The 22,589-nt window shown below is 48.0% G+C and overlaps 1 protein-coding gene across 5 annotated transcripts in view; it reads right to left on the minus strand.

Annotated features, from left to right (window-relative positions):
• Window positions 1–22,589, minus strand: part of PAK1 (p21 (RAC1) activated kinase 1) — a 184,353-nt gene that overhangs the window by 123,682 nt on the left and 38,082 nt on the right. For all 5 annotated transcript variants that reach the window (XM_030200071.1, XM_030200072.1, XM_030200073.1 and 2 more), the window contains one exon: window positions 11,095–11,311. In XM_030200071.1, the coding sequence (XP_030055931.1) occupies window positions 11,095–11,290 (196 nt within the window). In that variant the 5' untranslated portion in view covers window positions 11,291–11,311. The remainder of the gene's footprint in view (window positions 1–11,094; window positions 11,312–22,589) is intronic.

The following is a 22,589-nucleotide window of genomic DNA, read 5'->3' on the forward strand; positions in this document are numbered from 1 at the left end:
TGGTTGGTGGGTTTTGCCTACTGCTGTCGCTCCTCGTCAGCAGCCCAAGGGCTCACGTTTGCTCCAGTGCCCGGTCCCGCGGGATCTGAACCTGAGAACCTGACAAGGAGTTTGAACTGTATGTGGAAACGGATAGGAAGCCAGTGAAGTGACTTGAGGAGAGGGCTAATATGACCATAACGACACTGGCAGAATATTAGTCGTGCAGCAGAATCTTGAACAGATTGAAGAGGAGAGAAATGGCTAAGTCGGAGACCTATGAGAAGCAAGTTGCAATAGTCTAAGCAAAGGGGATAAGAGTGCGGATAAGGGTTCGGGTAGTGTGCTCAGAAAGGAAAAGGCGAAATCTGAATTTCTCAAGGTAAGAGCCACAACTTAGCAGTATAGCAAGAGAGTATAGTGTAGAATGACCAAATTACTAGAAGAACAAAGTTAGCAAACAGATTTCTGTGTTAGAGCTACTCGTTTGATAACAGGGACAAAGATTTGATCATATTAAACCAATATTGCACCATCTGCATTGGTTGCTTGTGTTTGGTATTGCACCATCTTGAGTGAATTCTTTCAAAAAGGCAGTAAATAAATCTTAATAAATAAATAAATATAAAATCGTATATCATATCATTTTGAACATCCAGCTTACCTGGCAAGTTGTCGAGATTTACTTCACAAAGAGAATTACACTCTTTACAAAAGAATCTCTTCCAGCTCCCATCCCAGGCCTTGATGTGATCAGACTTACAACCAGGAAAAGGTGTTTTCATATGCTGGGCCATTTGTCTGAAATCCTCTGAGGGTTTGAGTAGCTATTTTTTATCTGATTTTCGTAAACTTTTAAAAGCATGGTTTATTTCAACAGTATTTTTTAATTGAGATGTTGGAGATTTTATTTTAATGGTATTGTATGTTTGTAATAATTTTTTCCTTGAAATTGTTTATTGTAAAGCACTTTGACAACAGTGTAATTTTACAGTATAGAAAAATAAATCCAATCCAATCTTGTTTTCCACCTCCTTTACAGGTTTATCTCCAGATAGCAAAGAAACAATTTAAGCTAAATATGCCAAAACTAGACAGGTAGAAATAGATAGCAAAACTACTAAATGCAAGCCACAACCAAAGAGACTAACCAAGACAATAAGACCTTCTAGTGGAGCGTGTCCAAGAAGCCAGAAGGATCTTACAGATATTTTCAAGCAGATTAGAGAGTGGAGGAGTGGCCTAGTGGTTAGGGTGGTGGACTTTGGTCCTGGGGAACTGAGGAACTGAGTTCAATTCCCACTTCAGGCACAGGCAGCTCCTTGTGACTCTGGACAAGTCACTTAACCCTCCATTGCCCCCATGTAAGCCGCATTGAGCCTGCCATGAGTGGGAAAGCGCGGGGTACAAATGCAAAAACAAAAAAAAATGTTATTCTCAACATCCCGTTTGTGAGTCCAAGGACCAGATGTGTGTGATTCTGTGCAATTAGGGTTATGAAAGCCCCTAACTTGAATCAGTTCCCTGATGAGTAACTCCCAGGGTAAAATTATGTATCATACCTGATAATTTTCTTTCCCTTAATCATAGCCGATCCATAGACGGTGGGTTGTGTCCATCTACCAGCAGGTGAAGATAGAGAGCAATCTTTTGCCTCCCTATATGTGGTCATGTGCTGCCGGAAATTCCCCAGTATGTCTATATCAAAGCTCCATCCGCAGGACTCAGCACTTAGAGAATTACACCCACAAAGGGACACTCTGCCCAGCTCACCACCGCCGAAGCGGGGGAGGGGAAATATTCCAGCGCACCAGCGCTGGGCGGGAAATCACACCCGCCGATGCGGGGGGGAATTGGCTTACCTGCTACCGCAACCACGGGAGGAGCTGGCTTACCCTAACAACGCCGAAGCGGGAGGGATACAAAGCTACCCTACAGCCGCACGAAGCGGGAGGGAGCGCCGGCATAATTTAGTTATCAATCCAGCCACCGCCAAAACGGGGGGAGAGGAAGCAGCAGCTCACTGTAACACAAAATCATCTCAACTCGAAGAGACTTCAATTGGAAGAACTTGAACACAAAGTCCTCCTGAACAGGAAATGAAGACTGAACTTGAACCTGAAATATAACCAGAGCACAAACAATACCGATATCTGGGAGGGGCTATGGATTGATCGGCTATGATTAAGGGAAAGAAAATTATCAGGTATGATACATAACTTTACCTTCCCTATCATCAAGCCGATCAATCCATAGACTGGTGGGATGTACCGAAGCAGTACTCACCCAGGGCGGGACATGGAAATCCCTGAACGCAAAACTGAAGCCCCAAACTGGGCCTTAGCCCGAGCATCCACATCCAAGCGGTAATGTCGTGAGAAGGTATGAGCCGACAACCAAGTAGCCGCTCTGCAAATCTCTTCCAAGGAGACAGATCTGGACTCCGCCATCGAGGCTGCTTGTGCTCTAGTAGAGTGTGCCTTCAGCTGAATAGGCGGAATCTTCCCTGCCGCCACATAAGCTGACGCGATCGTCTCCTTGACCCAACGTGCCACCGTAGGCTTAGATGCCTGCAGACCCTTACGAGGGCCTGCGAACAGCACGAACAGATGATCCGACTTCCGGAAATCATTGGTCACTTCCAAGTATCTGATGATGACCCGTCTAACATCTAGGTATTTGAGCGCCGGGTACTCCTCTGGGTAATCCTCCCTACAAAAGAAGGGTAGGTAAAGCTACTGATTCACATGGAATCGAGAAACAATCTTGGGCAGGAAGGAAGGCACTGGGCGAATCGATACTCCTGCCTCAGCGAATCGCAGGAATGGTTCTCTACACGAGAGCGCCTGGAGCTCGGAAACTCTTCTGGCTGATGTGATAGCAACCAGGAAGACTGCTTTCAACGTCAGGTCCTTCAGCGATGCCCTTGGCAAGGGCTCGAAGGGCGGCTTCTGCAAGGTCCGTAGTACCAGATTGAGATTCCATGTAGGCACTATCGAGTGCAGAGGGGGGCGCAGGTGATTAACTCCTTTAAGAAAGTGTACCACATCCAGCTGTGAAGCCAGGGAAGCCCCTTCAGACGACCCCTGAAGCAAGCTAGAACCGCCACCTGGACTTTCAGCGAACTGAGCGACAGGCCTTTCTTCAGCCCCTCTTGCAGGAACGCCAACACTGAAGATATTGGAGCAATGAAGGGCGATACAGAGCCTGCCTCGCACCACGACGCAAAGGTACACCAAATCCTGGCGTAAGTGGTGGAAGTAGAGCGCTTCCTCGCTCTCAGCATAGTGGCGATGACCTTGTCTGAGAAGCCCTTCTTCCTCAGCCACTTCCGCTCAAGAGCCAGGCCGTAAGACCAAAGGGGGAGGGATCCTCCATCACCACGGGACCCTGATGTAAGAGGCCCCGCTCCGCTGGCAGCTGCAGAGGGCCGTCCACCGAGAGTCTAAGTCCGCATACCAGGGACGTCTGGGCCAATCCGGACCCACCAGGATCACCCGGCCCGGATGCTTTGCCACCCAGCCTAGCACCCTGCCCATCATGGGCCAGGGCGGGAACACGTAGAGAAGCTCCTGTGCCGGCCACTGCTGGAGAACAGCATCGACTCTCAGAGATCGAGGGTCTCATCCTCTGCTGAAAAAACGCGGCACTTGGCAATTGGCCGAGGACGCCATCAGATCCAGGCTCGGCCGGCCCCAGCGTTTCGTGATGTCCAAGAACGTCCGAGCAGACAGTTGCCACTCTCCGGGATCCAAGGTATGGCGACTGAGAAAGTCCACCTTGACATTCATGACTCCCGCAATGTGGGCCGCCGACAGCTGTTCCAGATTCGCTTCCGCCCACAGGCATAGCTTCATGGCCTCCTTGGCTAGAGGGGCACTCCTGGTACCTCCCTGGCGATTGACATAGGCCACAGCCGTGGCATTGTCCGACAGGACCCGTACAGGCCTCAGCACCAGTACCGAGAGAAACTCTAGAAGCGCCAACTGAATGGCTCGGAGCTCCAGGAGGTTGATGGACCATTTCGTCTCTGCAGGAGACCAGAGCCCCTGCGCTGTCCGTCCCAGGCAGTGGGCTCCCCAGCCCGTCAAGCAGGCGTCCGTCGTGACGACAACCCACTCCGGGGTCGTAAGAGGCATTCCTGCGGACAGCTTGCCTGGCCTCAGCCACCAGCTCAGCACCTTTCGCACCGCTGGATCCAAGGGAAGGCGTACGGCGTAATCCTCCGAGACTGGAGTCCACCACCGCAGAAGAGAGTGCTGTAGTGGTCTCATATGAGCCCTGACCCAGGGCACTACCTCCATCGTGGCCGTCATGGAGCCCAACAGCTGCACATAGTCCCAAGCTCGAAGAGTTGAGGAGGCTAGGACCTGGCCCACCTGGGTCTGAAGCTTGACGCCCCGGTTGTCCGGCAGGAACACTCTGCCCACTTGGGTGTCGAATCGAACTCCCAGATACTCCAGGGACTGAGTCGGGCGCAGCTAGCTTTTCTCCCAATTGATGATCCATCCCAGGGAGCTCAGAAGAGCAATGACCCTGTCTGTAGCTCTCCCGCACTCCGCATAGGAAGGGCCTCGGATCAGCCAGTCGTCCAGATAGGGATGGACTTGCACTCCCTCCTTGCGGAGGAAGGCTGCAATGACCACCATTACTTTGGAGAAGGTCCGCGGAGCCGTAGCCAACCCGAACGGAAGGGCTCTGAACTGGAAGTGTCGGCCCAGCACTGCAAAGCGCAGAAAGCGCTGATGAGGCGGCCAGATGGGAATATGTAAGTAAGGTTCCTTGATGTCCAGGGAGGCCAGGAATTCTCCCTTTTTCACCGCAGCTATTACGGAGCGGAGGGTCTCCATCCGGAAGTGCCGAACTTTCAAGGCCTGATTGACTCCTTTGAGGTCGAGAATAGGCCGAGCAGATCCTTCTCTCTTTGGCACCACAAAGTAAATGGAGTAGCGCCCCTTGCCAAGCTGATCTACTGGCACCGGGACCACCGCACCCAGGCGGATCAGGTTGCTCAAAGTCTGCTGCACGGCAGCTGCTTTGACCTGAGACTTGCAAGGAGAGTTTACAAACCCGTCTCTTAGAGGTCGGCAGAACTCTAGCTTGTAGCCGTCTCCGATGACTTCCAGAACCCAAGCGTCTGAAGTTACCCTGGTCCACTCGCCCAGAAACGAGGACAACCTCCCTCCTATCTGCACTGGGCCATGGACCAGGTCCCCATCATTGGGTACGCGACCCTGGGGGTGGGCCAGAGGACAAACCTCCGGGGCAGCGGTCCCTACGAAAGGAATGCTGCTTGGGGGAGAAGTTCCGTTTGAAGGAAGTGGAGGCAGAGGAGGCCGATTTGCCCGGGCGATACCGACGGGCTTCCTGGAATCGGCCCTTAGAAGAACCAGGACGGGTACTGCCGGCCCGAGTCCTGACCTCCGGCAACCTCTTGCCCTTGGACATGCCGAGCTCCGTCACGATCTTGTCCAGCTCGTCCCCATAGAGCAGCTTGCCTTTAAAAGGCAACTTGGCTAGGCAAGATTTAGAGGCATGGTCAGCAGACCAGTGCTTAAGCCAGAGCCACCGCCGCGCAGAGACTGTCTGAGCCATGCCCTTGGCCGAGGCTCTCAAAACATCATACAGCAAGTCTGCCAAGTAGGCCAAACCCGACTCCAGGGTCGGCCATTCCGCCCGCCAGGAAGGGTCCGAGGGGGAAGCCCGCTGCAAAACAGTCAGGCACGCCCTAGCCACGTAGGAGCCGCAAACTGAGGCTTGCAAACTCAGAGCGGCCGCCTCAAAGGACGACTTTAAGGCCGCCTCCATTCTCCTGTCTTGGGCGTCCTTCAGGGCAGCGCCACCTTCCACCGGCAGCGCCGTTTTCTTAGTCACGGCAGTGATTAAGGAATCTACCGTGGGCCAGACAAAGGCTTCCCGTTCCCCATCAGGAAAGGGGTACAGACGGGACATAGCCCTGGCTACTTTCAGGCTCGCCTCAGGGGCATCCCATTGTGTTGAAATTAAGGTCTGCATGGCTTCATGAACGTGGAAGATTCTAGGCGGGCGCTTCGTTCCCAGCATAATGGCGGAGCCAGTAGAGGCTGAGAGAGAGCCTTCCTCCGGAGAGGCAATCTTCAAAATGCTCATGGCCTGCATAAGCAGGTTGGGCAAATCCTCTGAGCGAAAAAGCCGCGCTGCAGAGGGGTCCTCCACTCCATCCGAGCGAGGATCAGTCTCTTCCATCGATTCCGCTAAGGATCTATGGGAGAACTCAGACACGCTGCCGTCATCCACATCAGAGGAGACCGAGTCCCCCGAGGGTGGAAGATCCACCCAAGGGCGCTTAAGCATAGAGGCCTCATCACCCCGATCAGAGAGGTGGGCAGGGGCAGTGTTCTGCATAATAAAGGCCTGATGCAGCAGCAAAATGAACTCAGGGGAGAAACCCCCCCAGTCTGTGCATTTCTGCAGCCTGTGCCGCGGCCCTAGAGGTGCCCTCCATATGCCCTCCCAGTAGCGGGGGAGAGGCGTGTTGCGCATCCAAAATGGCGTCCGGCGCAAAACTCCGAGAAGGAGCCACGCAGGAAGAAGGGCGTTTTAATTTCGCCGACTTCTTACTGTCGCCCGATTCAAGGGCGACCAAGCTGTTAACGTCTCCCATCTCGAGGGCGGCCCAAGAAGAAGCCGACCGAGCTGCGTGGCCGGTCACGACCGGGAGGGTGGCCAGTGGGGGATGGGCGCCTAAGGCGGGAAAGGCCGCTGCGCTGGAGGAAAAACCGGTGAACTCTCCCGGTTCCGAAAGGGCGCCCAAAAAGGGCGACTCTACCATCGATCCCCCCGCTTCCCCGCTAGGCGCGCAAACGTGTTCCGGGGAGCGTCTTTTCGTGCCCTTGCCATCCGAGGCCATAGCCACGTGGAGACCGTTCGGGGAACCCCCTGCCCGCTAGTAAAAGGTAAAAATTACCTGCTTCTTGCTCCGAGCAGCGACGACTTGTTCCAGTAAGCAGCTGCAAATGGACGTCCTTTTTGAACGTTTTTAAAAATACATATATATATTTTTTTTTTTGTTTAACGGAGCCAGCGGGAGGGGGGAGAAAAGGAGGGACCTGGCACCACCAGCTTTGCACTTGCTCACGAACAGCCCTCAACCCCAGGTACTCAACAAAACCTAAACAATTAGGCTTGGAGACCTAGCCAGAGCTGCTGCTGTGTGATCACACACCTGCTGAGATAGAGAACATACTGGGGAATTTTCAGCAGCACATGACCACATATAGGGAGGCAAAAGATTGCTCTCTATCTCCACCTGCTGGTAGATGGACACAACCCACCAGTCTATGGATTGATCGGCTTGATGATAGGGAAAGGCACAATAAACTACCCTGTTAGCCAATAAGGCAAAATTCTGTCCCTTCTGAGTTTTAGCAGTATTTGCTAGCAGAGGTATTAGAGGATACCTGTATAAAGGTCATCCGCTCAATCTAGATAGAAAGCATCCAAGGCTGTCTGCTGCAATTCCCTATCCCCGAGCAGAACTGATCATGGGAGAGATCCACCATATAGGTATCCCACTAGTGGATCTGGTTTGCTACTCCTCTGTTGATGAACTGCTCTTATAACAGTACGTCATGTTCTGTGTCTGGCCCTATTCAAATCTAGACTAAAAACCCAGGGGCCCTTTTACTAAACTGCATAGTTGCCTATGTGCACCCAATGTGTGTCAACTTGGAATTACCCTTCATTTTTTACATGGCGATAACTGGGCGGTAAAAGGCATTCTACGTGTGTAGGCCATTACAGCCTGGTTAACGTGTGAGACCTTACCACTAAGTCAATGGGTGGCGATAAGGTCTCAGACCCAAAATGGACATATGCCAATTTTCATTTTGCTGCACTTCTATTTTTGGCCAATTTTTTACATGTGCGCTGAAATGCACATGCATCCAAAACACACACCTACACCAGCACACGCGCACCTTAGAAAAAAGACCCCCCACTTTTTTGAGGCTGCTTTACTTAACCCATTATTCACCTGTTCAGCACCCCTGTTTTAATAATTACCATAATAAACAACTTCCTAATCCCTTACTTGTTCTGTTGCTCTCCCCTGAATACACTGTAAAAGGGTAAAGTGTAATAGGATTTGATATACTATCTTTCTGTGGTACAATCAAAGAAGTTTACATTATATGCAGGTACTTTCTCTGTTCCTAGTGGCCTCGCAGTCTAAGTTTTTGTACCTGAGGCAACGGAGGCGTAAATGACTTGTCCAGTTTCCCAGGTTCTCAGCCCACTGCACTAGCCCTTTGGCTACTCCTCCACTCTGCTGTAAGCTCCGTTGAACAAAGGACTGTCTTACATGTAATGTACAATACTGCATACATCTAGTAGTGTTTTAGTAATGATTAGCAGTAGTAGTATCTGTAGAACTCAACTCAGCTTGCCCACTAGAATGTTGTCTTTCTACCACAAATAAGGCTCCGATTTATCCCATAATAGATGGCTTAGCTCCATAACCTGACCCGCTTCCCAAAACAAAAGATCCTGTTCTTCCCTGCTTGCTGAAGAACATTACTTGACTGTCCACTCGAAACTAGAATTTGTTTAAAAACTGACATCTACAAGTCTTTAGACCATTCCAAACTACTTTTAGCTCCAGACGTTTTATCTCTCTTGAAGCTTTGCTTCAGAAGACCGTGAACCCTGTGTGGGGAGCCTATCTGCATGAGCCTCCCAGCCCAACTTGGACCCCCCCCCCTTCTTTTTTTTTTTTTTTTTTAACACAATTTGAGTTTGAGGAATTTGGAATAGAATACCTTTGGCCAGATTTGATTGGGTCAGCAACCAGGAATTGCAGTTCATGAGCTGTGATGTGATCTGGATGTTGTCCTTTAGTCCAGTGGTCGTATCGAGGCATGCCAAAGCAATTACATATTAAATATATTTGGGTAACATGTTAAAAGAATCGGGCTGCACTTATTACCTGTTTGCAGAGGACGTACACATTTTTTTGCCCCACTGAAGAGGGGAATGAGGCTTGGGAAATTGAATCATTGCTTGAGAAATGTCACTAGTTTCAGGATCATCAATTAAAGTTGAATATATCTAAAATAGAGCAATGTGGACAGGGACATGGGTCTTCACAGGATATGAATATTTGGTTGGATAATATTTGTATGTGACATGTAAAAGATCTTGGGGTGCGGCTTGACTCTTAAGTTTGCATCACCAACTTTGACTCGCAGCAGACAGAATACGTTTTGTATAACTATGCATTTTACAACAATTGTGACTGTCATTCAAATTTGGTTACTGTAGTGCAGACGATGGTCTTAATGATACTAGACAATTTCAACTCTGTTTATGCAGATCTTCAACAAAGATCTTTTGAAAAGGCTGCAGATTCTATAAAAAAATACTGCAGCTAGGATTATCAGAGGACTGCATCCTTATGAACTTGCTCCTCCTGTGCTTCAGCAACTATAATTATGGCCTATTGATTTTTAAATTTTTATTGACCGACAACTATTTTAAAGTATTATATAGAGTAAGCCCAGCTTATCTGGATAATAAACTTGGAAGTATGTGCTAGGTCCCTAGCTGCTCCCCAGTGCGCTGGGATAGCCTGTGAAGAGTCCATAATGGACACAGAATGATTCTGAAGAAAAATGGACAAGACCAGGCTCAAAACAAAAACAGAGAAAAAGGAGCAGTTTGGGAAGAAAAGGGGAAGCCACACCAGATTGATACTGATAATGCCCCTTGGAATTCACCTCAAGGAGCTCAAAGGAACATGGTCTGTTCTGTGTATGCTCACCGCTGCGCAATGCGACAGATAACAGAAATTTATAGTCACTTTTCCAGGGAATTCTGACATCAAAGGTCACGTGACAAGTGCTGATATACTCACAGAAACAGTGAGACTCAAGCAAAGCCAAAAAGTGTATCAAAGAAGCAACAGACTCAGTATTAGTTACAGCACGATTAATCAGGTCAGAGAAGTTAGGACAAGGAAATCATTGCTGAAAAAGTCTCTCGAAAGAACCCGAATTATAGCTACGTCATGCAAGGTTCCACGTTAGGAGTTACGGACCAAGAAAGGGATCTGGGTGTCGTCGTCGATAACACACTGAATCCTTCTGCTCAGTGTGCTGCTGCGGCTAGGAAAGCGAATAGAATGTTGGGTATTATTAGGAAAGGTATGGAAAACAGGTGTGAGGATGTTATAATGCCGTTGTATCGCTCCATGGTGCGACCGCACCTTGAGTATTGTGTTCAATTCTGGTCGCCGCATCTCAAGAAAGATATAGTAGAATTGGAAAAGGTGCAGCGAAGGGCGACTAAAATGATAGCGGGGATGGGACGACTTCCCTATGAAGAAAGACTAAGGAGGCTAGGGCTATTCAGCTTGGAGAAGAGACGGCTGAGGGGAGACATGATAGAGGTATATAAAATAATGAGTGGAGTGGAACAGGTGGATGTGAAGCGTCTGTTCACGCTTTCCAAAAATACTAGGACTAGGGGGCATGCGATTAAACTACAGTGTAGTAAATTTAAAACAAATCGGAGAAAATATTTCTTCACCCAACGTGTAATTAAACTCTGGAATTCATTGCCGGAAAATGTGGTGAAGGCGGTTAGCTTAGCAGAGTTTAAAAAGGGGTTGGACGGTTTTCTAAAGGACAAGTCCATAAACCGCTACTAAATGGACTTGGAAAAATCCAAAATCCCAGGAATAACATGTATAGAATGTCTGTACGTTTGGGAAGCTTGCCAGGTGCCCTTGGCCTGGATTGGCCGCTGTCGTGGACAAGATGCTGGGCTCGATGGACCCTTGGTCTTTTCCCAGTATGGCATTACTTATGTACTTATCTGTTCTGGAAGCACAGGTTCTCTATTTCCTGTTCATGTGGAGTGATGTAAAATGGCTGGTTAAGGCCTTTGGACCTCATTAAGATCATATTCAAGCTACCCACTGGGTTCCTTAATATAGGTAACAAAATAAGCTCTTTAGCTTTCTGCATATGCACTGGATCAGTGGCTAATATTTGAGACACTAGCAAAAAGTGTAGCTTTTAGATATTGCAGGATGACACGAAAACATTCATCTAAAGCGAAATATTAGTCTCGTACCTTTATCTCCTGTGCCTGGTAACAGGGATCGGATGGATCTGTCCTTTTTCTTCTTTTCCTCAGGGTTAGGAGGCAGCGGTTTTGAGCTATGGTTTAAAGTTCCGGAGTCTTTAATGCCAGCTCCAATAAAAGTGCTGGTGTTTCTCATTGGAGGAGCTGGAGGCTTGTCTTCAATTTCCATGCCTTTGTCAGACATCAGCAAAAAGAGTGGCCGTTACTAAGGACAGAAAGAAAAAAAAACCACAATCTTTTCATAATTATATATTTACTTGGAACTGACAAATCCATTGTGTGCTATGACCAGAATTTATTCAAGTATTATAGAAGATTACACTGATAAACTCTTAATGCTGTGTTACACTGATGGCATATTAAGTGAACTATTATCAGGATGCTTCTGCAACAGTATGCTTCTTAAAGATCATGATAATAAATGTGCATGTGCTGAGTTCAATACATCATTTTCATTTATGCATCACCTTTCATGAAATCAGAATCTCAATGTATTTTAAAATTTCTATAGAAAGGAAGATATGGGCCACAAAATCTATATAAGCTACCTAGTACCACAGATCCTATTTGATCTTTGGTTTTCCCTTATTTTAGTATTTAAAAAACACATATGAAGTCATCTCTGGTGTGGAAAGTTTGGGAGAACCATATGGTGTAGTGAAGGAGGCAAGAATAACATGAGATACAATTCTACAATTACCTAGTTATATCTGCATACACTGAGGCACAGGAAGAAAAGTGACTTGTCTAATGTCAGAGGTGATAGCATAGGAAGATGTTGAATTCATGTTTCAAGAGCATGGCACAGTGCTTTAACAGATACTATCTTTCATGCTTAAGTTTATGTTTATTATATTTTTATATACTGCCTCTCTGTGGTACAATCAAGGCAGTTTACATATTAACGGGCAGCTTGTAGTACTCCGTACTAAAGGGTGTGAATTAACAACTTCTGAGCAGTTTTGCTATGTACACTACCACATATCTAATGTTGGATATGTACCTTCCCGTTTAACATTCTCTATTAAAGCTTATAAAATAGAAACAATTGTATGTGGTACAATGGAACAGATTCTGAATAGTATGTAATGTGTGTGACAAAACCACTCCATTAGAACAGTTACTGTTGAACAGTATATTTCATTATTTATTTAGATTTTGCTCACACCTTTTTCAGTAGTATCTCAAGGTGATTTACATTCAGGTACACTGGGTGTTTCTCTGTCCCTGGAGGGCTCACAATCTAAGTTTGTACCTGAGGCAATGGAGGGTTAAGTGACTTGGCCAAGGTCACAAGGAGCAGCAGCGGGATTTGAACCGGCCACATCTGGATGTCAAGACTGTTGCTTAACCACTAAGCCACTCCTCCACTCCTTATGTACTAGAGATCACTAATATCCTAATACTGCCTGTATAGGTAAACAGATTGAACATTTAATATGTAATGCACTTAACTACTATAGAAAAAAGTGTGGCATATTATAAAACCAAATATACCATTTTAAATAAAAATAGTTTTGTAATGATGCATCTACAAAATCTTCAAAAGAATACAGTACCAAGTGTACTCAACAAGGAATAAAGCACTGCTCATTCCAACCAATAACCAGTAGATAAAGCATGTCATCATTCAAAGCAGACTGTAGTGGGATAAATTGTGCAATTATTTTGGATCACATACAGTGAAGTTAAAGCCAAAAACTGCCAAAGCAAGACAAGAAACTAGAGATGTATATTAGCCCAAATTTGGTTTGTTAGTAAGTGCAACAGATCCAAGTGTACTTATCTAAAGATTAATCTATATATTGCACAACCAGTATGTATTAAAGATTTTTCATTCAATGAATGTGAACAAAAAAATGCCTGAACTTTCAGGACAAGCCAAAACATCCATAAACTGAAAATGTTTTGCCTGTGCACATCCCTAAAAGACACCAAAGACTCGAGTGTCCCTTTGCACTATCTTTGTGAGTGATATTGCAGAAGAGCTGTCTGGTAAGGTTTGTCTCTTCGCAGATGATACCAAACTCTGCAACAGAGTGGACACCCCGGAAGGTGTGGATGACATGAGGAAGGACAGCGAAACTTGAGGAATGGTCCAATATTTGGCAACTAAGATTTAATGTTAAAAAATGCAAGGTCATGCACTTGGGTCACAAGAATCCGAGGAAACAGTACAATATAGGGGGTGAAGTTCTTCAGTGTACAAAGGAAGAAAGAGATTTGGGGGTGATTGTGTCTGATGACCTTAAAGTGGCCAAGCAGGTAGAAAAATTGATGGTCAAAGCCAGAAGGATGCTTGGGTGCATAAGGAGAGGGATGACCAACAGGAAGAAAGAGGTGATGGTGCCCTTGTATAAGTCTCTGGTGAGGCCCCACTTAGAGTACTGTGTGCTATTCTGGAGACCGCACCTATGGAAAGCTATAAACAGGATAAGTCAGTTCAGAGGGTGGCTACAAAATTGATAAACGGTCTTGGACATAACATATAAGGAGAGGTTATTAACCTCAACATGTATACGCTGGAAGAGAGGAGGGAAAGAGGAGAACGCTGGAAGAGAGGAGGGAAAGAGGAGATATGATAGAAACGTTTAAATATCTCAGGAGCATTAATGTAAGGAAGAGAGCCTTTTTCAAATGAAGGAAAACTCTGGAACGAGGGGGCATACAATGAAGTTAAGAAGAAATAGGCTTAGGAGGAATCTAAGAAAGTATTCATTTACGGAAAGGGTGGTAGAAGCGTGGAATGGCCTCCTGGTGGAGGCTGTGGAGACGAGGACTGTGTCAGAGTTTAAGAAAGCATGGGACAAGCATGTGGGATCCCTTAGGAAAAGGGATCCAAGGATTAACGGGAATGGGAAGTGGACAGGCCATTTGGCCTTTATCTGCCATCATATTTCTCTGTTTCTAACTTAAGGGAAAATTAGTTTTTTACCTTGGTAATTTTCTTTTAGTCATAGCAGATGAAGCCACTACGTATGGGTTGTGTCCATCAACCAGCAGGGGGAGATAGAGAGCACTCAACTTTTCACAGTGCCTCATGGCCAGCCAGCTCCACTGCCTCTTCAGTATTTGAAGCTTCCAAAGCAGTATGGCAAACCGCAATGGGAATAACATGAACTTTCCTCACAGCGAACGATGGCCCCTTAACAAGGGCATGAACTCAAAAGGAGAGCATGAACACATCCTCCTGGAGGGAATAAACTCGTCCTCCTTATTGTATAACTGGAGGGGATACACGCAACCTCCTGGAGGGAATAAACTCATCCTCAAAAACAAACTGGAAGGAATGGACTCATCCTCCTATAAGTGAACATGAATCCTGAAGACTGTTTTCCAACTTTCTCCCAAGGAAGGAACTTCAGGAAACAAGAACAGAACCTGAAACAGATTCACAACATACAGACAATCATACAGGGAGGGCTCATGGCTTCATCTGCTATGACTAAAGGAAAGAAAATTACCAAGGTAAGAACCTAATTTTCCCTTCCTTGTCATCAAGCAGATGAAGCCATTACGTGTGGGATGTAACAAAGCAATCCCTATATAGGGTGGGAACAGGTCACACCACGCGCTAGCACTTGTGCTCCAAAACGCACATCGAGCCTGTAATGTCAGGCAAAAGAGAGCTTAGAAGCCCATGTTGCTGGACTGCATATCTCTTGACGAGAGAGTGCTCCAGTTTCAGCCCAAGAGGAAGAAATCGCTCTGGTAGAATGCGCCTTAAAGGCTACAGGCGGAGACCGGCCGGCATGCAGATAAGCTGAAAAGGTTTCTTTGAGCCAGCGGGCAATAGTGGCTTTAGACGCTGGAGACCCTCTGCGAGGACCTGATAGCAAAACAAACAGATGATCATAGATCCTGAAAGAGATAGTAACTCGCAGATACTGCAGCAGAGTCCTGCGCACATCCAACAGGTGCAACTGCCCAAAAGATTCTGGAAACTCCTCCTTACCAAAGGAGGGCAAGAAAATAGGCTGGTTTAGGTGAAACGCTGAAACCATCTTAGGCATGAAGGAAGGCATGGTCCGAACCGTGACCCCGGACTCTGAGAATTGCAGAAATGGGTCTCTACAGGACAGCGCCTAGAGCTCTGACACCCGTCTCGCCGAAGTAATGGCCACAAAAAAAACGGCCTTTAGTGTCAAATCTTTCTCTAATGCTTGCCGAAGCGGATCAAAAGGAGAAGCCTGCAGGGCCTTCAAAACTAGCCCCAGGTTCCAAACTGGACAGGGTGCTCGCACGGAACACCGGAGCCAAAGCACCCCACTAAGAAACTGTGCCACATCTGGATGAGCAGCTAAAGACACGCCTTCAACCTTACCACGAAGGGAGGCCAACGCTGCCACTTGCACCCGCAGGGAATTATAGGCCAAGCCTATTTGTACACCATCCTGCAAAAAGTCCAGAATCGGCGAGACAGGAGCCCGCATGGGTGTGATCGCTTTTGAAGCACACCAAGACTCAAACTGGCGCCAAATCCTGGCATAAGCCACGGAAGTGGAACGCTTGCGGGCCTGCAGGAGAGTGGAAATGACTGTTTGAATAGCCTTTGTCCCTCAATTGCGCCCTCTCAATCGCCATGCCATAAGGCCAAAGCGGCAGGCGTCCTCCATGGCTACCGGGCCCTGTGACAACAGGTTCGGTACCAGAGGTAAAGGAAGGGGAGCCTCCACTAACATCTGTCGGAGGTCCGCATACCAAGGCCTCCTGGGCCAATTCGGGGCGATGAGGACCACTTCTCCTGGGTGCAGCCGAATCCGCAGGAGCAAGCGCCCTATCAAGGGCCATGGAGGGAACACATATAGTAGGCCTGGAGGCCAGGGCTGAGTCAAGGTATCCAACCCCGCCGAGCGAGGATCTCTCCATCTGCTGAAGAAGCACGGGACTTTGGCATTTGAACTTGTCGCATTAAGATCCATCATGGGCTTGCTCCATTTGGCACAGATCTGCAGGAATACTTCGTCTGCTAGTTCCCACTCCGCTGGATCGATCTGATGCCTGCTTAGATAATCGGCTTGCACGTTGCTCTGACCTGCAATGTGAGCTGCTGACAGAAACTGAAGATGCAGCTCGGCCCAGTGGCACATCTGTTCAGCCTGCGCGGCAAGTGCTCTGCACTGAGTGCCGCCTTGTCGATTTATATAGGCCACTGCTGTCGTGTTGTCCGACATCACTCTGACAGCCAATCCTTCCAGGGTCACTTGAAAGGCCAGAAGCGCCTGAAACACCGCTTTCAACTCCAGGTGGTTGATGGACCACTCCGACTCCTCGGGTGTCCATAGACCCTGGGGCATGCTTCCCCTTGCAATGTGCGCCCCATCCCTTCAGGCTGGCATCTGTCACTACTAGACACCAATCGGGGAGCGCCAGCGGCATTCCTCGCCGCAGCATGCTGTCTGAGAGCCACCACTCCATGCTGAGTCGGGCCGCAGGGAGCCAAGAAAGTCTGCATTGATAATCCTGAGACACTGGAGACCATCTTTGAAGTAGGGAATACTGTAGAGGTCTCAGGTGCGCTCTCGCCCAGGGCACCAGTTCCATGGTGGCCGTCATTGATCCAAGCAGCTGGACAATGTCCCAAGCTCGTGGGCGGGGCATCCTCAGGAGCAGACGGACCTGATTCTGAAGCTTGCACCGCCTTAGCATGGGTAGGTATACATAGCCCGAGCCTGTGTCGAACCTGGCTCCCAAATATTCTAGAGATTGCGAGGGGGTCAGGTGACTTTTGGCCATATTGACGACCCAGCCTAGAGATTGAAGTACTGAGATCACTCTGGCTGTAGCTTGATAGCTCTCTGTTACAGAGACTGCTCTGATGAGCCAGTCGTCTAGGTACGGGTGAACCCTGATACCTTCTCGCCTGAGCAAAGCAGCTACTACCACCATTACCTTCGAAAAGGTTCGGGGAGCTGTGGCGAGGCCAAAAGGCAAGGCCCGGAACTGGAAATGTTTTCCCAACACCGCAAACCTCAGAAACTTCTGGTGCGGGGGCCAAATTGGTATGTGCAAGTAAACTTCTTTCAGGTCTACAGATGTGAGAAACTCTCCTGTCTGTACCGCAGCAATGACGGAGCGCAGGGTTTCCATGTGGAAATGCCGCACTCTCAGGGACTTGTTTAATTCTTTTAAGTCCAGAATAGGGCGAAAAGACCCACCTTTTCGCAGCACCACAAAGTAGATGGAGTATCGGCCGTAGCCGTGTTCGGCGGGAGGTACTGGGGACACGGCCCCTAACTGAATCAGACTTTGCAAAGTCTCCTCTACTGCCGCCCATTTGGCAGCAGAACCGCATCGGGACTCCACAAACACGTCTCTTACTGGGGCATTGAATTCTATTCTGTAGCCATCTCTGATCAGGTCCAGAACCCACTGATCTGAGGAAATATTGGCCCACTCCTCGGCAAAGACGTCCTCCGATGACAGGAAGCGAGGAGGGGGCCAGCGCACCATCATTGAGAGGGTTGCCCCTGAACTCCAGGCCTAGAGCCAGTGGCTGCGGAACGCTTGTCCGAGCGAAAGGAGTTCCTCTGCTGAAAAACGGGCACGAGAAGTGAACCCAGCAGAACACCCCGGGCGGTACCTTCTAGCTTCACGGAAGCGAGGTCTATAAGAGGAGTGGACTGCCTGGCCCTTGGAGGAAGGCCTCGGCCTATCTTCGGGCAAGCGCTGGGGTTTAGGATCTCCCAGGCCTTTAACAATTTTTTTTTCCAACTCCTCACCAAATAGAAGAAGGCCTTGAAAGGGCAACTTCACCAACCTTTCCTTAGAGGCCATGTCCGCTGCCCAATGTCGTAGCCAAATAAGACGGCGAGCCGCCACTGCTACTGCCATTTGTTTAGCCGAAGCTCTGACAATATCATAAAGGGCATCAGCCAAAAAGGACAAGGCCGACTCCAGCTGCGGAGCCACATCCGAGAAAGGCTCCGATCCATCTCCGGGCTGTTCCACTGCCTGTTGCACCCACGCCAGGCAGGCTCTAGCAGCATAACAACTGCATGCAGACGCCCGAACAGTAAGACCTGCAATTTCAAAGGACCGTTTAAGTGCTGCTTCCAGCCTATGGTTTTGTATATCCTTCAGGGCAACTCCTCCTTCCACAGGGAGGGTAGTTCTCTTTGTCACCGCAGTGGCTAGGGCATCTACTTTAGGCCTTGCAAAGCGAGCCAAATGCTCCTCACGCAGAGGGTATAATTGCCCCATAGCCCTGGAAACTTTCAAAGGTCCCTCGGTGTCAGCCCACTGAGTGGAAATAAGCTCTTGGATGGAGTCATGCAAAGGAAAGGCTCGAGCAGGCTTTTTGGAACTAGCCATCCTAGGATTCACAGAGGAGGCCGTGCCACTGTCAGGCTCTTCAATAGAAAGGACCTGTAGGGCATCTGAAATCAGCGCTGGCAGCTCATCACGGTGGAAAAACCTCACCGCGGAGGGATCATCCAGATCCTGTGGTAATTCTGCACCTGACTCTGGCTCCTCAGACCACGAAGGCCTGCCAGAACTCTCCGAATTCTCACAGCCCGACCACAAGGGGGAAAAAGGAGGTGCACCACAATCTGAAGGGGAATTAGCCCTTCTACGCTTTTCTTTATGCCAATTATCAGGGAAAATAGCCTCAGCGTGCAGTCCCAGGCCAGAATCCACCGGGGGGGGGGGGGGGGGGCAATAGAAGGGGCCTCAGACGACCCTTGAGGGAGAGCTCTTTTCAGCATGTATGCTTTATGCAATAACACAAAATCAGGGAAGAAAAACTCGCCCTGGGCACCCAGATCCCGTCCGGGGCTAGCCGCTCCCTGAATAGCCTCAATTCGAGGTCCCCCCCCCCCCCCCGGGGCTCAGGGCTCTCCGTCTCTACGGAGGCCGCGCCATGCGGAGAATTCAAAATGGCGTCCGCTGCCAGCTCTGAGCGGGAAGAATCATCGCTCGCCATGCTCGGGCCGGCTCTGACGCCTGTACAGCACGATTTACAGAGCCCCACTGCTGATTTGCGCTTGCCACACCGGGAACACCGCTTTACATTCTCTGCAGCCATCGCCGAAAATGGTGAGAAAATTCAAAATGGCGGCTTCACGCCAAAAACGCCCCGATCGCGGGCCCACCACAGAGGAGTTAGAAAACACTCTTACCTCACCGGACCGAGTATCACAGCTCCGGTCCCATAGAAGAATCAAAGGAAAACCTCTGTTCCATTTTTTTTTTTAACACTGTGAGGAAAGCAGAGGTAATAAGAACTCCGGAGGCTCAGATGAGTGGGAAAGGCAGGGAAAGGCGAACCAATGTGGCTGCATCCACTGAGTGGGAAAGGACAGACCTATGTGCCTTCAAAGTGAAGCTGCTATAGCCTCTAACACCCCGGCTAACAACTGGCAAGCCAGGAGTAACCCCCAGGCAGATTTTTGATGGAGCTCAAAGAAGCTGCAGCCACCCTGCTTGGGGAGATGGAGAATACTGAAGAGGCAGTGGAGCTGGCTGGCCATGAGGCACTGTGAAAAGTTGAGGGCTCTCTATCTCCCCCTGCTGGTTGATGGACACAACCCATACGTAATGGCTTCATCTGCTTGATGACAAGGAACTGCTTATCTACTATAATAAAACTCACCCTCAACGTTCTGAGGACACTGACGTCAGTGAAGCCAAGCCCTGACTTCCTTCAAAAAGGTTCGAAGGTTCGTGGTGGTGAAGCCACCAAAATCGCTCCGGGTTGGCAGGGAGGGAGGCAGAGAGGCGGGGGGGGGGGGGGGAATCGCTCCGGGCCCCGCCCTCTTTTACTACTGTTACAATAAGACCTTCCTCCTCAGCAACCAGACAATCTAAAAGCCCGTCGTTGTTGAGGGCGTGCTGTTTCATAGAAGGACACTTGAACAGTCGTAGCAAAATGCTAAGATAGGACCCACCTACTAACAGGAATCAGCCAATCAATAAGCTCTGTCCTCCTTCAGGGCGAGCCAGTTTCTTTCAACAACAACAGGAGGGGTTCAGCTAAGCTACTAGAAGAGAGCATGGTGCAGGTTGAATGACGGGGAGGAGCAGTCAGAGGACTCCTGAAACTAATCAAAAGGGCAAAAAAAAAAAAGGTCGACCACACCTCTGCAGGGACTTTGGCTAACTGGTGAGGGGAATTCTATTGTTTCCGTTTTTTTCTCTGTACCTATACATAAACTTTGATCACTTGTGATGCTAATGGCAAAAGAAGGCTGGGAGACAGTTTTGGTCCTGACACACAGTCAGCTGCAGATCTTCTCTTCTTCACACATCCTCTACTCCTAATCGTTTCTTTTTCTGTGCTGCTGGCTGTCAATGGGAGCACTACACCCACATTCTACAGCCACTTCTGTTCTCTCACTATGCTAAACGGGACCGAGTCACAAACTTTTAATAAACAACTGGATCCTCAGAACAAAGAATTGCCTGAGCTGAAGATCGGAGCACAAGAAAGGTTCTTCTACTCACAACAGACACAGATGGGCCAGCAGAACTGTTCTCTGAACTTCTCCTACCTGGGACAGACGATGCCAGGTTTTGCAGTATCAAGTTCAAGGAGGTTTTTAAGTCCAGCCTGGAGTAACTGCACATATAGCCCTGTACGTCGGGGAGAAACTCGGAGGGAGGGAAGGGGAATGATCCTGGAATTCGGAAGGATGGAGGGGGGAAGGAGGGGCCCCTGCCACACACTCTGAGCCACACACACACTCTCTCTCTCACGGACACACTCGCACCCAGTCTCAGTCTCTCTCTGTCACATACAAACACTCGCACATTCACTCTCTCTCACACAGTCAATCTCACACACACACACTCTCAAACATACACACTACGAGGAAAACCTTGCTAGCGCCCGTTTCATTTCTAACAGAAACGGGCCTTTTTTACTGGTATACTATAACTGCTTTTAGTTTGTTTTTATTAACATCATGCCGACTAAGATTCTGTAATACCAAATATGTATCTACTAACATTCTTCCACAACTCATGATGTATTGTAAGCCACTTTAAGCCTGCAAAGAAGTGGGATAAGGTGGGATACAAATGCAACAAATAAATAAATAAATATCTCTCAACCACTTTCTGATAAGAACATAAGAGTTGCCACACTGGGTCAGACCAATGGTCCATCTAGCCCAGTATCTTGTTTCTAACAGTGACCAAGCCAGATCACAAATACTTGGCAGAAACCCAAATTGTGGCAACATTCCATGTAGGATCCGAAAGAACTGCAAGATTCCGGAATCCTAAAGAGTAACAAGATCCCATTCAGAATCTCAGAAAATAGCAACATTCAATGCTAACAATCCCAGGGCAAGCAGTGGTTTCTCCCATGTCTGTCTCAGTGGCAGACTATATGGACTTTTCCTCCAGGAATTTGTCCAAACCTTTTTTAAACCCAGATATGCTAACCGCTGTTACTACATCCTCCGGCAAAGAGTTCCAGAGCACTAGCACTAACCCAAAAAAAGATAGTGTTAAACAAACAAACAAACAAACAAAAAAGAATAGTTTTAGGTTTCATCATCTACATAGCAATTGAGAACCTCTGTTTAGCGTATAACTTGTTCTATTAGTTCAAACTACAGCTCTCAGTTGCATGTCCACACTTTGTAAAGTGCTAACATTCATATTTTTTATGACAGCGAGATGCTGCCAAACTGAACACTAACAAAGGTCACAGCCAGTTCTACCTTGTTATTATTTAATCTGTCACAGCCATGTTTGTCTACTTCAGGAAGTTGAAATTCATTGTAATTATGAGTTGTAAGCACAAAACAAGTAAAATGACTGAAAACACACAGATAGCGTGAACCATTTTTCACCTGATTCCTAGTTTAGTGTTCAAACTGCCATAAGATTACACCTCTCACCAACTATTCATTGTAAAAACAATTTTATTAAAACATAATTCATAAAATAGGTAGAGAGAGTTATTGTCAGGCCCTGGGACCACTGGGCATAAAAACAATGCACTCCACAATTAGATGGCAGTTATTTGTTTGGGTTAAAACAAACACCACAGCTACATGTTGGAAAGGGTTGAGTTGTTACTGTTGTACATTTGTCAAACATATAAACATGTTTGGTATTTTTTTTTTACACTTATCTAGATAAAATTTTCCAACAAAAACATCAACATTTTCCAACAAAAACTTAAACATCTTGAGGTAAGAACAAACATTCAAGTACAGAGGAAAGTACGGAGGAAAATACACCCCAGAACAGCCACCTACTCCTGCTCAATATAATCCAAGAAAACAACACATAAGGAAAGTTCAGAGTAGCTGACTAGTATCCAGAAAAAAAACAACCCTCTCAATTTTATCAGACACTAGTAAAAAGGCCCGTTTCTGTATGAAATGAAACGGGCGCTAGCAAGATTGTTCCCCCCCCCCTTCGCTGTCTTCCTCTGTCCCCTCCGAGTCCTACGGCCCCCTTTCTTGTCGTCCAATTTGCAGGCCGTCCTCCCTCCCCTCTCCCACTGCGCTGCAACTCACCAG

The sequence above is a fragment of the Microcaecilia unicolor genome, chromosome 4, assembly GCF_901765095.1.
Source record: "Microcaecilia unicolor chromosome 4, aMicUni1.1, whole genome shotgun sequence".
Lineage (NCBI taxonomy): Eukaryota > Metazoa > Chordata > Amphibia > Gymnophiona > Siphonopidae > Microcaecilia > Microcaecilia unicolor.